The 16,010-nt window shown below is 35.5% G+C and overlaps 1 protein-coding gene and 1 non-coding gene across 2 annotated transcripts; one reads left to right on the top strand and one right to left on the bottom strand.

Annotated features, from left to right (window-relative positions):
- The first annotated feature begins 2,306 nt into the window (after nt 1-2,306).
- Nucleotides 2,307-2,425, top strand: LOC131943212 (5S ribosomal RNA). Its single transcript, XR_009386867.1, has one exon. It is a non-coding gene; the product is annotated as a 5S ribosomal RNA (ribosomal RNA).
- Nucleotides 2,426-4,151: 1,726 nt separating this feature from the next.
- LOC131943197 (alcohol dehydrogenase [acceptor]) lies at nt 4,152-12,805 on the bottom strand. Its single transcript, XM_059303207.1, has 11 exons — nt 12,639-12,805; nt 8,519-8,727; nt 7,869-8,061; nt 7,604-7,735; nt 7,369-7,490; nt 6,788-6,955; nt 6,366-6,516; nt 5,604-5,752; nt 4,977-5,154; nt 4,485-4,710; nt 4,152-4,364 (listed from the first exon to the last, which is right to left on the bottom strand). The coding sequence occupies exons 1-11, from the start codon at nt 12,772-12,774 to the stop codon at nt 4,214-4,216; spliced, it is 1,815 nt and encodes a 604-aa protein (XP_059159190.1). The 5' UTR covers nt 12,775-12,805; the 3' UTR covers nt 4,152-4,213.
- Nucleotides 12,806-16,010: the final 3,205 nt, after the last annotated feature.

Genomic DNA, 16,010 nt, shown 5'->3' with positions numbered 1-16,010 from the left:
TGGGGGTGGGGGGGGGGGTGAAATTTCTGTTGTTGGCAAACCTGTTTAATGAATATGGAATCTTCTGAAAAGGGGTGTTAGGCTACGGAAAGTAGTAGGTCTAAAGTATTAGGTTGTTTATTAAAACATCCTTCGGAAATTGAAAGCCAACCATTACATATTATTAATCAAACCCAAATCCAAGTTAGAACAAAGCCCAAACCCTAATCCTTGCCCAAATTACTGTAGGTGATAATCCGAGATTATTTTTATTATAACACACCCTTTCTAGGAAGAGTCTATTAGTTTGATACAAATATTAAGAGATTTTTTAAAAGTGCGCGTAACTAACAATCGATTAATAAAAAGTAGGGGTGACAAAACCGATCAAACCATTGTGAAAAAAGGGATGACAGGACTTCATTCTTGAGTGTTTTAGAAAAACAGCTCACAAATTCGAAACCGACTACACCGTTACATAACACTTTATAAAGACATAACTGATTTTACGTAACCTGTGACCTTGTTACGTCATCCACGACTCCGATGTTTAGCTGTTGGACTTTTAAAAAGTGTGAACACTTTTCATGAACGAGATAGAAGGGCGGAAGGGGGGGGGGGTTGATTGTGTTGTGATTGGCACAATTATTAAAGAATTATGGAATCTTCTGAAAAGGGGTGTTAGGCTACGGAAAGTTGTAGACCTAAACTATTAGATTGTTTATTAAACATCGATCGGTAATTGGAAGCCAACCATTATATATTATTATTCAAACACAAATCCAAGTTATACCATAGCCCTAACCCTAATCCTTGTCCAAATTACTGTAGGTAATAATACTATGATTCCTTCATTATAACACACCTCTTATAGGAAGAGTCTATTAGTTTGATACCAATATTAAGACATTTTTTTACATGCGCGTGTAGAAAATTAAGTAAAAAAGTAGGGGTGTTAGAACCGATAAAAAATTGTGAAAAAAAGGGATGATAGGACATAATTATGAGTTTTTTAGAAACACAACCCACAAAGTCGAGACCAGCTTATGCCTGGTTACATAACATTTTTGAATGAAGTATCTGATGTTACATAACCTGTGACATTGTTGTGTCATTTACAACATCGCGTTGTCAGGCTAAAAAAAAAAAGTCAACAGTATATTTTGATGCGACAAGGAAAGGGAATGGGGGTGGGAAGGGGAGTTTAATTTTATCATCACTGTTCAATAATGCAGTATTAAAGAAATCTTCTGAAATATGAGTTTCAACTGCGGAAAAGGAAACAATTTATTGTTTTTTACATTATTGAGAGAAATATGGGTTTCAGAACAGATCAAACCATCGTGAAAAAAAAATTCATAAAAAACGTTATAATAACAAGCTTTTATGTAATGATGCACTAAAAAGTAGAAAATAAATTATAGACTACTATTTAAATAACTATAAAGAAAAGCGTGGGTCACTATAGTATCTATTGTATACCTTTACTAATGTTAAGGAAGACACCCACGCTTTTCTTTATAGTTATTTAAATAGTAGTCTATAATTTATTTTCTACTTTTTAGTGCATCATTACATAAAAGCTTGTTATTAAAACGTTTTTTATGAATTTTTTTTCAGTACTTTACATGTTTTATTTACAATAGAGTTACATGACTAAAAACAATTGCGCGCCTACTAAACATCACGTTCAGTAGGCGCGCAATGGTTTTTGAACGCAGCCATTACGTGATGGCGCAGCTATTGAAGGTGATGACGCGTGTGGTGTGGTTGGCTAGACATGCCTACTAATTCGGTCCAAATTTTAATTAATTCATAAAAAATTAATTAGGCATCCAATTAAGTCAAATTTAGTTTCATATTGTATTGTCTTCATGTCTTGACCCACGTGCCAACTGTGAATCGTATCGGTCAAGTAGAACTGTCCGAATTTTCACTCCTACGTTTCTATCTAGACTGACGACAGACTGTCGACAGACAGAGGAAGTGAGTTAAATAAAAGCTTGTAAAAAGGGATGCCAGATTAGTTTTGAAGGTTTTAGAAACACGTGAAGTCAAGCAACGTCTGGCGTGGTTAGTAGTTAGATGGGTGACAGCTTGTGAACACCACGTGCTGTAGATTGAAATTTTTATTTATTTTTAAATTTTTTTTTTTGATAAAAATGTATTTTTTACTTTTTTTTTCAGAAATAAATAGAAGACGAAGGTTGAAATTATTTTTCTTGAGTTATTTTTAATCTACGAATATTAGTTTTTTAGTGCGTGTTGCTTATGTCAAAAGGTTCATGTAGACATCATTATAAAATACTACTTTTTTGTTATTGTATATCTACGGCCATACAATGTTGAAGATACCGGTTCTCGTCCGATCACCGAAGTCAAGCAACGTCTGGCGTGGTTAGTACTTAGATGGGTGACCGCTTGGGAACACCACGTGCTGTAGATAGAATTTTTTTCATTTTTTTTTCAAACATTTAGAATTGGGGGTGGGGGGGGGGGGGTGAAATTTCTGTTGTTGACAAACCTGTTTAATGAATATGGAATCTTCTGAAAAGGGGTGTTAGGCTACGGAAAGTAGTAGCCCTAAAGTATTAGGTTGTTTATTAAAACATCCTTAGGAAATTGAAAGCCAACCATTACATATTATTAATCAAACCCAAATCCAAGTTATAACAGAGCCCAAACCCTAACCATTGCCCAAATTAGTACTATATTCAGCGTTAACACTACAACAGGCTTCTAAAATAACTTTGTAACGCGAGGAAATCCTTCTGTACAGTTTCGTCACCATGCGAAAGATGAAATAAAAACTTTTTGAATATGAGGAGCCTACAGTAGAGTTTCGTCACTTTGCGAATGATGCAATAAGCATCTATTATTAGATAATCCAGTCAGAAATTGAGATCGAGCATCTAATAATAGACATTAGTAACGCTAGCATATTGCATCAGTCACACTGATGTTTAAAACACGTCAAATAATTTTTTTACGTGTTAAAGAAAAAAATCCTGTTCATTTGTGTCACTTGAGCGAATGACGAAATCTGCATCATTATTAACAGGATGCTATTTGGCACGATGGCGCCTGTTAGTTTTAAGGAGCCAGGGGTCGTACGCCGGGCCTATGCGGTAGTGTAATCGGGGGGTGGGGCCCTGAGAGCGCCCCTCTACGTCTCTGACTCATGAGCGGTCACCGAAGTGTGTTCTACCATATTATTTCGGTCAGTGATTAATGTACACTCAATGTTTTCATGCGGTAGTGTAGGTAAACCCGTGTCCCGATATTTATGATAGAAGCGCAGGCATTGTTTACGTTTAAATAACTCACTTTTGGAAAAAAAGGTCCCTCGTCTAAGAACATATGATTGGTAACGCGTGGGTGAAATCCTTCTAATACATTTCGTCAAACTTTCTTCTATCCCGCGGCAACGCGCGGGGGACGGGTACGCTAGTATATATATATATATATATATATATATATATATATATATATATATATATATATATATATATATATATATATATATATATATATATATATATATATATATATATATATATATATATATATATATATATATATATATATATATATATATATATATATATAAAGGTATACATATCGCTATGTATATGTTCTCTCCGGTCGTTGATAGACTTTTAAATAATTCAAAATACTCAACAAAGCCTTTTTTCCCGCTGTAAATTATGCAATTGTTGTCATTCCCCCCCCCCCCCCCCCCCCCCCCCCCCCCCCACCAGTGACAGTTGTAAAATCTGCACAGTTAATAGTAAAGATGTTTATCTAAAGTCACTTATTTGGACAGGTTAATTAACTCTAATCATTCATTAACTGCATTTGGTAAATTGCATATTTCTTGAATGAATTGTTCATATTTTTTTGCCATGGTGTCACCCCTTAAATTGTGTCACCAGGCGCTGTCCCCAACCCCCGCCCCCTCCTCGCGACGCCTCTGCTTATTTATAAAGCCCTATAATACGTGTCTTCTAGTCTGTATTAGAGTCCATTTTTTAGTCTTACACAGCAAAGAGGACCATCACACGTGTGCTGTAGATTCATCGCTTAATGCTACATATAGTGTTTTCACATGAAAGCTGCAGTAAATATGTAATGAAAAAATTCACTATAAGATTTGTCATCCTTCATTTGTTTAATTAAAAGATAGAAAGTAACAAAAAAGTTAAAAAAAAATTATATATAAATTGTGTTATATTTATAAATCACTAGGGGGTAGTAGTTGTTTCCCTTTAATCATGTCCGCAGCCTTCTCAGCTATCATAACAACAGGAGCATTTGTGTTCCCTGACACAATCCATGGCATCACAGAGGCGTCTACCACACGGAGGCCTGATATACCACGAACTCTGAAAATTTATCAAAGACCATTACTATCAGTATAAATGTAGTAAAATTATATCAAAACAAATTGTCCCTGTTAATAATTAAGTTTATCTTTATTGATTTGACCACGATATTTAGCGTACCTAAAGTGTGGATCTACGACCGAGGTGGAGTCACCGTCTGGTCCCATTTTACAAGTCCCCACAGGATGGTAGATGGTCAGTGGTCTCAGCCTTAGGACACACTCCCAGTACTCGTTGGATTTGAACCTGTGCTGTTTACATGGAGAGGCAGGATCCTTCTCCGTGAATTCAGCGCCAAGCGATTTCATTGTTTCAGAGTTCACAATCTGTTCACATTCATGAACACCTTGGGAAAAAAAAAGTTCCTAATCCTACTATTGTAATCAGCTCTTTACTTTTTTAAAAATAGATTAAGCAAGTCAATATGTTAACACATAGTAGTTCTACTCACTATATGTACATATATAAAAAGTCTCTCTCTCTCTCTCTCTCTCTCTCTCTCTCTCTCTCTCTCTCTCTATATATATATATATATATATATATATATATATATATATATATATATATATATATATATATATAAATTTTACTAGATAGCGAAATAAAATTTACCCCTTATTAACAAATCTACGTCTTCTTGCTTGTCTAGATAATTAGGAACGATAATCGGGTAATCAAACGGATCACTCGATCTCAGAGTTATCTTTCCTCTACTTTCCGGTCTAAGTAAAGATGGTAAACACATAAATCCATACTTCTCGGAGTTCCTTGGTGTCATTTGTGTATTAACCTAGAATAAACACAAATAACTTAAGTTATGGTGCAAATAAAGTCTCCAGGGACTGGAAAGAAAGAACTATATGGGGTGTTCCAATGTGTCATTGATATCGAAGGAAAATGAAGACAAAGAGCTATGCAATGAACTGAATTAGTCCTAAAAGTACTTAAGTCATAAAAACAACATTTTGAGAAAAATGAGTTCAAAGATTAAAATTTACTATGAAACATTAAGTTTTTATTTTATTTGTTTATTTGGAAGAGCTAATTAAATAAATTCTTCAGTATCACTATTTGTTTATAAGATAAAGTTAAACTAGAGGAATAACGATCAATGCTTGGTTTGATTTTCACAAAAATGTGACTTAAGTACTTTTAGCACTGGGCTCTTCTATTTTTAAATTAAAAAGAATTTAGATTCAACAAAAATCTAAAAATAAAGAGATAATAACGTTGACATACGTGGTCAGCATAGTTGTATTTCAGCGCATATGTATGTGGCAACAGATGAACAAAATGTAGCTGCAAATCTGGCCAATCTTTTTCTCTAGTTGCTGTCGTCGTGCTCTTAAAAGCCATGTTCTGCATGACATATGGGGAGCTGAGGGGTCCTGTAAAGGGTTAGTTCAATGATTTAAAAGGTGTGGGGGTGGGGAGGGTTTGTAGAAGGGGGGAGGGATAAATAAACAAAAGATGGTGAACTGAGGGGTCCTGTAAAGGGTTAGTTCTATGATTTAAAAGGTGAGGGGGGGATAGAAGGGGGGAGGGGTAAATAAATAAAACATGGTGAACTGAGGGGTCCTGTAAAGGGTTAGTTCTACGATTTAAAATGTGTTTGTGGGGGTGGGGGAGGGTTTGTAGAAGGGGGGAGGGGTAAATAAATAAAACATGGTGAACTGAGGGGTGCTGTAAAGGATTAGTTCTACGATTTAAAAGGTGTTTCTGGGGGGGGGAGGGGTAGAAAGGGAGGGTAAATAAAAAAAGCACATTGTGAGCTGAGGGGTCCTGTAAAGAGTTAGCTATATGATTTAAAGGGTGAGTGAATGTGTGTTGGAAGGCGGGGTGTCAGTAAATTACACAAGCTGTGAGGTCTTGTAAAAGGGTTAGCGAAACGATTTTATGGGGGAGGTGTATTGTGTGTGTTGGGTGAGGGGTCAATAAATTACATCACAAATGTGTATAGACGTATAAGACATTAGTTTAACTTTTCAAACAAAAGACAACCTGTTCCAAACAAGGTGTACTTGAGAATCGACCACCAACTTCCGATCGTCTCCAAACTGGCAGTTAAGGGCTGTTTGATGCTGACGCTCATGTCAAACAAAACATGATCTTGTAGGTTTTCTCCCACAGGCAAATCAGCTATAACAGGAATCTACACCAAACATTCACACAAACGATTCACAGGTCACCAAGTTTAGTGTTTTCAACCTTAAATACTGACAGAGTTTTATTATCAAAATAAAGAAAAAAGGATTTATACTACTATTAACGTGCGGTGTCCTTACTTAAGCACTACACATGAGTGGAAGCTATTATACAGCTTTTATAAGCACATTTTAAATTACTTCAAAAATTTAATTATAAACTATTGTGACCAGTATGGTAAGCAGGAATATTGTGACCAGTATGATAAGCACGAATACCTTCATATTTTCCAGATGTGTTTTAGGGCCAATGCCGGACAACATGAGAATCTGTGGAGAGCCTACAGACCCTGCAGACAAGATGATTTCTTTTGTGGCATGAACGATATATTTGCGGCCTTGTTTTATTACCTCGATACCCGTTGCCTTATTGTTCTCAATAATTACCTAAAAGAAAAATTGTTAACAAAAAGTTTCTACTTTACAACATGTGTAATGAGCTTACACGTTCTAATGGTCTATTGATAGAATTTCTTTTTCATTTATTGAGGTAAAGATGTATATATTAATTATGAATGCTTTGCATAATTAATTAACCTTTAGTTCTAGTTCGGCGTCTATCGGTTATCCTTAGGGTTATGTTATTTAAAGTACAAACCTAGCTATAAAATTTGAAGAAACAACAGATAGTAGCCATTGATTTGGTGTCAACATTTTAAAACTGTTTATTCGTATTTCTCTCGTTTTAAATTAAGCTATTTTTTAAAACTTCCCGGATATTTTACTGGCATAATCACTAAATGCTGTATTATGGCACACAATATCAACTCATCATTTCCTAAGTAAAACAAATTTCTGACCTTCTGGACGTGTGAGTGAGTGGACACGTGTAAGTTTGACCTGCTCGAGTCTGAGTGGATGTAAGCCTGGCTTGTTGTCCAACGTTCGCTGTTCTTTGTGTTGAGTTGTGAGTAGGATATTCCTAGAGGTTAAAGGTCAAGTCTGTAGCAAATGACTTTGGTGGACTATTTTATGTATACGAATTTCAATAAACTACTAAACATTTGTAAATGCTTAAAGTTATGAACGAATTACCTTCCATAGTGTCCCCATTGTAGTCCGGGTTGAACGGAAATCCTGTTGATTTTGCTGCCTCAATTAAGTGACCAGCGATAGGCAAATGGTCAGCATAATTGACGGAAACCGGCCCATCTTTTCCGTGATACACTTTTTAAAAGAAAAAAAACATTTTAAAGTATGTTATTTTACATGATACCGCTTTTTTTAAAGTTAGCGATGGCAGGTTCACTTATTTTAATTATTAAAACTTAAGTTTTTGAAAAAAAAAAAAAAACCATACCTGAATCCCTTAGCTCAGGTATGTTCATGTCCTCAGATTTCTTGAAGTAAGGCAAGACGTGTCTGTAGTCCCAGTCAGTGGTTCCCAGGTAATCAGCCCACCTGTTGTAGTCGTGTCTGGAACCACGGACCCACTGCATGCCGTTTAAGCTTCCAGAACCGCCCATGACCTTACCTCTGGGCCAGTAGATTTTCTGAGAGTAATTTTTGTATACAATAATACAGCATGATAAAACCAAACATTTTTATCAATATACTACAGTTTAAAGAACCAACACATTCTTTATTGACTGATTTCCCTGTCTTTATATCATTAACTAAGTACCTATATGAGGGAGGCCATTTCATTTCCTTTCTAATTATTCGTGTTAAATATGCAATGTTTTTATTGAACAATCTACTTATGCAGGGAATGTGTGGTCGAATGGTAGAGCGTTTGAGTGCTAGTCCGAAGGTCTCGAGTTCGGATCTCGGTTCTGACTTATGGCTGCCGGACCACCCTGAGTCCACCCAGCTCTGATAAATAACTGACTCAAGTTATGAGTTTAATAAGGCGCTGTGCATGATGCTGACCACAAACAGATGCACTCTACTTCATCTGCTCCATGTCTCTTGGGCACAAGCTGGAAAAGACGACGTCGATCAACTTACGCCTCCTTTAAGTCCCTGATACTTCCCATCCTGCGGCTCCGTGTAATACTCCCAGTCCACACTACTGTTCAACGTCAGGAAAGCCAGCCCAGGTATTCGAACGTTATTGTTGCCCAGGTCGTTCTCCCCCGCTTCCAGTAGCAGCACCGTGACGTCACGGTCCTCTGACAACCTCCCGGCCACCACACAACCAGCGGTGCCACCACCGACTGATGATAAAGTAGACGACTTTTCATTTTAATTGTCGAGCTACGCCGTTCTAAAACATTACTAAACATTACTAAGTTTGATAGTATCAAGCTAAACCAATAGTTCCATACATGCTTAGCTAGTTAGTTTGTGATAATAAAGTACTTTTTTTAATGTTTACAAAGCGAAATTAAAAAAAAAACAATTCATAAAAAAAACGTTTTAATAACAAGCTTTTATGTAATAATTCATTAAAAAGTAGAAAATAAATTATAGACTACTATTTAAATAACTAGAAAGAAAAGCGTGGGTCACTTTAGTATCTATTGGATACCTTTACTAATGTTTAGGAAGAGACCCGCGCTTTTCTTTATAGTTATTTAAATAGTAGTCTATAATTTATTTTCTACTTTTTAGTGCATTAGTACATAAAAGCTTGTTATTAAAACGTTTTTTATGAAAAAAATTTTTTCCAGTACTTTACATGTTTTATTTACAACGAGCCGACCCGCGGTGTATCATACGCCGCTATTTAGTTTTTTTTTTTTCTACTTTTCAGTAAATCATAATTTGTGAATTCGACAGTACCAATGCTGCCACTGAAAATATTTGCTTTAAAACACTAACACCCCCCCCCCCCCCCTCTGTGAAGGTAGCCTCCTCTTAGTTACCTCCTCTAAGTTTAAAATCGTTTCAAACTAAATTTAGCCGTCACCAAACCCGGCTCTACGATCGTAAACATTTAGCGTGAACCACAGCTCACCCGACCATGTGAGGGGGGTGGGGGTGGGGGTGGTAGGGAGAGAGAGGAAAAGAGGGGACTGCAAGGCGCGCTTGCAGCTTGTTTTCTAACGGCTCCCAGAAGAGAATTATATATATAGAGTTACATGACTAAAAACCATTGCGCGCCTACTGAACGTGATGGCGCAGCTATTGAACGTGATGACGCGTGTGGTGTGGTTGGATATACATGCCTACTAATTCGGTCCAAATTTTAATTAATTGATAACAGATTAATTAGGCATCCAATTAAGTCAAATTTAATTTCAGATTGCATTGTCTTCATGTCTTGACCCTCGTGCCAACTGAGAATCGTATTGGTCAAATAGAAGTGTCCGAATTTTCACTCTCGCGTATCGATCTAGACAGACTGACGACTGACGACAGAGGAAGTGAGTTAAATAAAAGCTTGTAACAAGTAGTCTAAAACCAAAGTCAAGTTCAAAAAAGTCGAATAATGGAAATAATATATACGTTTTTTAGTATATCTAAAATAATTATTAAAAATAAGTCTTTAATTATAAAAGGAATGTAAGATTTAAAAAAAAAAACATTACTTAATTAGTGTCATTAATCTACAATAATGTGTCGTGTTACAACACAATACCGTCCAGATATTATGAGCAGCATTGTAATTAATTGCCACCGGGTAATTAGTTTTAGCAGGCTAATTATAAAGCCATTTAAAAAGAATTGTGCCATTGCCGTGCTCTGTAAAGCGGCGACTACGTAGATAATTGAGACTTGTACAGCATATTTAAGATTCTATATTCATAGCTACAAACATTTTCGTGCTTAGGTAGGTAATCTGTATGGGAGCAGGACATATTACCTCCCCCCCCCCACCCCGCCCAAACAATTAGCCCCACCCATTTACCCTCCAACGGAGCATTTGCCCCCCCCCCCCCGTCATCTACCCTCCACCCAGTTAAAGTTAGGGCTAGGGCTAGAGTCTGATTTAGGGTTAGATGTAGATTTGGTGTTGGTGTTAGGATTGTTGTTGGGTTAGGATTAGCTATAGATTTGGTGTTGGTGTTAGGATTGATGTTGGGTTAGGATTAGCTATAGATTTGTGGTTGGGGTTAGAGTTAAGGTTCTTCAGAATGGAGGGGGAGGGGGATTGGAGGGCTAATTGGTAGGGGGTAATGAATCCGTACGTTAATTTCTGCGGGGGTGGATAAGTCCTAGACCCAATTGTTATATCCTAGTTTACTTCTCATACATTCATTACTACCACAACGTTCACATTATTGACCAATCTTACGATGAAGATTATCGTTCTAAGACTACGAAAGTCAGTAGTTACCAGCATAACATTACAAGTCTCGGTACTTCAACTCAACCATCCATAACACAGTTGGTGAACCAGAACATCAGCTATTCGTGTTTCAGATAACCTACATCGGGTACAGTGTAGAAAGGTCTTTGTTACACTACATCCGCCTACATAGTGCTGAAAGGTTTTTGTTACACTACATCGGCCTACACAGTGCTGAAATGTCGTTGTTACACTACACCGGCCTGCACAGTGCTGAAAGGTCTTTGTTAGACTACACCGGCCTACACAGTGAAGAAAGGTCTTTGTTAGACTACACCGGCCTACACAGTGCACAAAGGTTTTTGTTACACTACATCGGCCTACACAGTGCAGAAAGTTTTTTTTCCTGTAAATAAATATAACTACACGCTATAGCTGTAAGCTGACATGACGAATAATGAGGTCATGTTATGTTTTGGCTCAAGTTAAAGTTCAAATATGTTCACTAAAAGCTTAATGCTGAAGATTTGGGGTTGAACTTAATTTAATTTCGCGCACACCCGTTTTGAAGTTGAGATATTTAACTATGCATACTTTTTATACTGCGCGGGCAAGCATATCACTGGTCAGTATTGAACAAAAACTTACTGACAATGTTACGAGGTAGGAGAAGAGGAGAGGGGGGGGGGGGAGAGTTTATCAAGACTATACGTGTGTTAGTAAAAAAAAAAAAAAATTCTTTTTCTCTTCAGACATACAATTTACAGCATCAGTTTACCTTACGTGTTCGCTTTAGTATTACAGTTTTCATCATCGGCTTGTAAGGACTGATACAGATTTACAACAGTGATACCTCTTTCTTACTTGTAGCCTACTTTCATTCGTTTAAAGTGGTTTGCCTATACATACATCTAATACAAAACGTCTAATTACAATTTTATTTTAAAACAAAAACAAAAAGAAACCTGAAAATGCAAATGTGTAATTAAATGATGATTCTAGGGATTTCTTTTCCCATCGTCGTGGTGTGCTGAGGGGGAGGGGGGGGGGGGGTTGGGCTTGTAAGTAGAGCTGAAATAAATTTGGGATTACAGAAAAAAATGATACAAATTTAAGGCAACCATAAAATTAAAGTTGATTGCAATAAGACACATCAAATCAAACATAAAAACACGGCCAATACCACCACTTCGAAACACTGGTTTAATTAATCACTGAGAACTCTAAAAATTAAGATATTTAATAACGCTAAACCGTTTATAAATTAAACTAGATCACATAGATAATTCAATACTCAAAACAGCATTTTAACTAGACATAAATTTAAAATAAATTTTTAATTGTAATGTTTGAAAAATAATGGATGATAAAAATTACATATTTATTTTGTTACTGTCGAATTTTTGTTTTTTAACGACTTTTGACACTAAAAAAGTAAGTTGTTTCCCATGAACGTTTAGAACTATAAATAGAAATTAACCAACATATTTGATATTCAAAGATTTAAAAGAGTTTAATTTTTTCAACTTTGAATATATATATATATATATATATATATATATATATATATATATATATATATATATATATATATATATATATATAAGTAGCCATGTAAAAATGACAAACTTTAGAACATATTTAAGTAAGCCTTTAACCATATAAATGTCCAGTTAAAATTAATTAGCCTTAACCTAACGTCACATACACACATATTAAAAGCACCCCCTGTCCGCCGTATTTAGTATAGGCCTCTTTATCTTAACTTGATCTCTGCTTAAACGAGAGTGGCTCCATAATGACTGTTCCGTTATTTAACACTATTGCATATTGTTTTTTTAATAGTAACATTTTATCAGAGAAACTTAAAAATTCTTTAAAAAAAAATAATACCTATAATGAAGTCGTAAGATGCATTGAATCTGTCTATCATATAATCCCTGTGTTGAGTAGCCCTCTGGTCCACTATAAACACTTTAACACAGACAGCAGCCACCAGTAAAAGTAACGTCCACAGTAGACCAGACATGTTTACGTATTGTGCCTTCCTTCAGTGTGCGAGGTCTAACTACTGTACGGATACTATCAAGCGCTGTATGTGGTTAGCTTGACCCATATTTGCCCTGGCGTGTTTATGTGCTTCACTAAACTTCAGGACAATGTGTAGGGCATTATGTGTGGCTTACGGGTAACTCAACACGCTTCGGGTAACTTAATAGGTTTCGGGTAACTCAAAGAGGTGCTGGTAACTCAACAGGGTGTTGGTAACTCAGCAAGCTGTAGGTAACTCAATGGGTGCGGGTAACTTAACAGGCTTCGGGTAACTCAATGGGTGCGGGTAACTTAACAGGTTGCGGGTAACTCAATGGGTGCTGTTAACTTAACAGGGTGTTGGTAACTCAGCAAGCTGTAGGTAACTCAATGGGTGCGGGTAACTTAACAGGCTTCGGGTAACTCAATGGGTGCTGTTAACTTAACAGGGTGTTGGTAACTCGGCAAGCTGTAACTGGTAACTCAACAGAGTGTTGGTAACTCAACAGGCTTCGGTAACTCACCATTAGGTAGAGTGAATATGTTAGTCTTGGGTTGTCCACGATCAATATGTTTATGGTGCTTATATAAATGTATTATTTACTTTGTCTCAGGCGTATAATTTGTAGCGTACACTAACATTACCTATTTGTTTGCCTTAGTGTTACATTTCCATCATAAGTTTCCAAAGACGGGTTCATATTTACAACAGTAATAGACACACTGTCTTCTGGTACGTATTTTTCATGAATTCATAAGGGTTTAAGGATTTCATTTTTTTTTAAAGACATAATAAATTAAATCAGTAATTAAATAGTAATGATGGTAAGGAAGGAATGGGAAGAGATGTTCCAAAAGTTGGAACGAAATAAAAGGGGGAGAAAAAAGTTCGTGGTCGGATGGGAGGGGGTTGGGATTTATAACTAGAGCTGAAATAAATTGGTGATCAAAAAGAAAACTAATTCAATAAGTAGCATAATGACACACAATGACACAAACATTCTTCCATTTGGAAAAGCTCTACGCAGTACTCCAACAGAGGTGTGTGCTTTTGTCTTCCACCTCTTTACTTTCAATAGTAGCTGTCTTTAATTAACCGATCAAGCACTTTTTAAATAATCATTTTTAAACTTGATTTATTCTATAATTCAAAAGATGTGTTTACAATGTGAAAAATTAAGACCAAAATAAATATTTTACTAGTAGTTCTATAGTTTATTAACATATTTGTGTTGCGTGCTATTATTCATGATTGTCTCCCTTTGATGAGGTCCGTGGCTTTTTCAGCAATCATAACAACAGTGGTGTGTACATAACCCGACACGATCCACGGTAGGACAGAGGCGTCGACCACAAGTAGACCCATCACATTGCTAAAACTGGTTAACATTTTATCAAGTTTTGGGCATGAATTTTCTGTGTGCGCTGAGGTATAATCCAGGTCATTGTGTAGTAACGTTATCATTTCGAAACTGTTAAATAGGAAAAACCCCTTCCAAATTGAAGGTCCATAGGGCAAGTGAAGTAGAGCTCACCTATTTATGTAACCTCGACAAATGAGGGGAGAATGTAACAAGCTGCCATTACTTTCACTAACGTCTTTAAAATAATGTGTTAACAAGTGTTAAGGCTTTCAAATAATGTGTTAACATGTGTTAAGGCTTTCAAATAATGTGTTTAAATGTGTTAAGCCTTTAAAATAATGTGTTAACATGTGTTAAGGCCTTCAAATAATGTCTCAACATGTGTTGAGGCTTTCAAATAATGTGTTAACATGTGTTAAGTATTTTAAATAGTGTATTAACATGTGTTAAAGCTTTCAAATAATGTGTTTCAATGTGTTTCGGATTTTATTTGATGTGTTAACATGTGTTAAGGCTTTCAAATAATGTGTTGACATGTGTAAAACTTTCAAAAAAGGTGTTAACATGTGATACGGCTTTTATCTGATGTTTTTAAATGTGTTAAGGCTTTTAAAAAACTGTTTACTTTTTTTAGCTTTCACATAATGTGTTAACATGTGTTAAGGCTATCAAATAATGTGTAAACATGTCTTCAGGCTTACAAATAATGTGTTAACATATGTTAAAGCTTTCAAATAATGTGTTAACATATGTTAAAGCTTTCAAATAATGTGTTAACACGTGTAAAGGCTTTCAAATAATGTGTTAACATGTGTTAAGGCTTACAAATAATGTGTTAACATGTGTTAATTCTTTAAAATAATGTGTTAACATGTGTTAAGGCTTTGAAATAATGTGTTTTAATATGTTTCAAGGCTTTCAAATAATGTATTACGTGTGTTAAGGCTTTCAAATAATGTGTTAACATGTGTTAAGGCTTTCAATTTATGCGTTAACATGTGTTAAGGCTTTTATTTGATGTTTTTACATTGTTAAAGCTTTTAAATAAAATGTTAACATGTGTTAAGGCTTTCAAATAATGTGTTCACATACGTTAATGCTTTGAAATAATGTGTTAACATGTGTTAAGGCTTTTATTTGAAGTTTTTACATTGTTAAGGCTTTAAAATAAAATGTTAACATGTGTTAAGGCTTTCAAATAATGTGTTAACATGTGATAAGGCTTTTATTTGATGTTTTTACAAGTGTTAAGGCTTTTAAATAAGTGTTTACATGTTTTAGCTTTCAAATAATGTGTTAACGTGTGTTAAGGCTTTCATTTAATGTGTTCACATGTGTTAATTCTTTCAAATAATGTTATGGCTTTCATTTGATGTGTTAACATGTGGTAAGGTTATCAAATAACGTGTTAAGATGTGTTAAGGCTTTGAAATAATGTGTTAACAAGTGTTAAGGCTTTCAAACAAGGTGTTAACATGTGTTAAGGCTTTAGTTTTATGTTTTTACATTGTTAAGGCTTTTAAATAAACTGTTAACATGTGTTAAGGCTTTCAAATAATGTGTTAACATGTGTTAAGGCTTTGAAATAATGTGCTAACATGTGTTAAAGGCTTTTAAATAATGTGTTGACATGTGTTAAGGCTTTCATTTGATGTCTTAACATGTGTTAAGGTTATCAAATAAAGTGTTTCAATGTGTTTCGGGTTTTTTTTTATGTTTTAACATGATTTAAGGCTTTCTAATCGTGTGTTTACATGTGTTAAGGCTTTCAAATCATGTGTTAACATGTGGTAAGGCTTTCAAAAAATGTGTTAATATGTGTTAAGGATTTCAAACAAGGTAATAACATGTGTTAAGGCTTTCAAATTAA

Source organism: Physella acuta, unplaced genomic scaffold (genome assembly GCF_028476545.2).
Source record: "Physella acuta isolate Inbredline_101_S28 unplaced genomic scaffold, ASM2847654v3 ptg000446l, whole genome shotgun sequence".
In the NCBI taxonomy this organism is placed as follows: Eukaryota; Metazoa; Mollusca; class Gastropoda; family Physidae; genus Physella; species Physella acuta.
Note: the sequence above shows the minus strand (reverse complement) of the source record. Positions and strands in the feature narration are given on the sequence as shown.

Coding starts and splice junctions, on each gene's coding strand:
- LOC131943197 (XM_059303207.1), bottom strand. CDS start 12,774: ATGTCTGGTCTACTGTGGACGTTACTTTTACTGGTGGCTGCTGTCTGT. Junction 8,062..8,518: donor ATCAGGGACTTAAAGGAGGC/GTAAGTTGATCG, acceptor AATTACTCTCAG/AAAATCTACTGGCCCAGAGG. Junction 4,711..4,976: donor CGTAGATTTGTTAATAAGGG/GTAAATTTTATT, acceptor TTTTTTCCCAAG/GTGTTCATGAATGTGAACAG.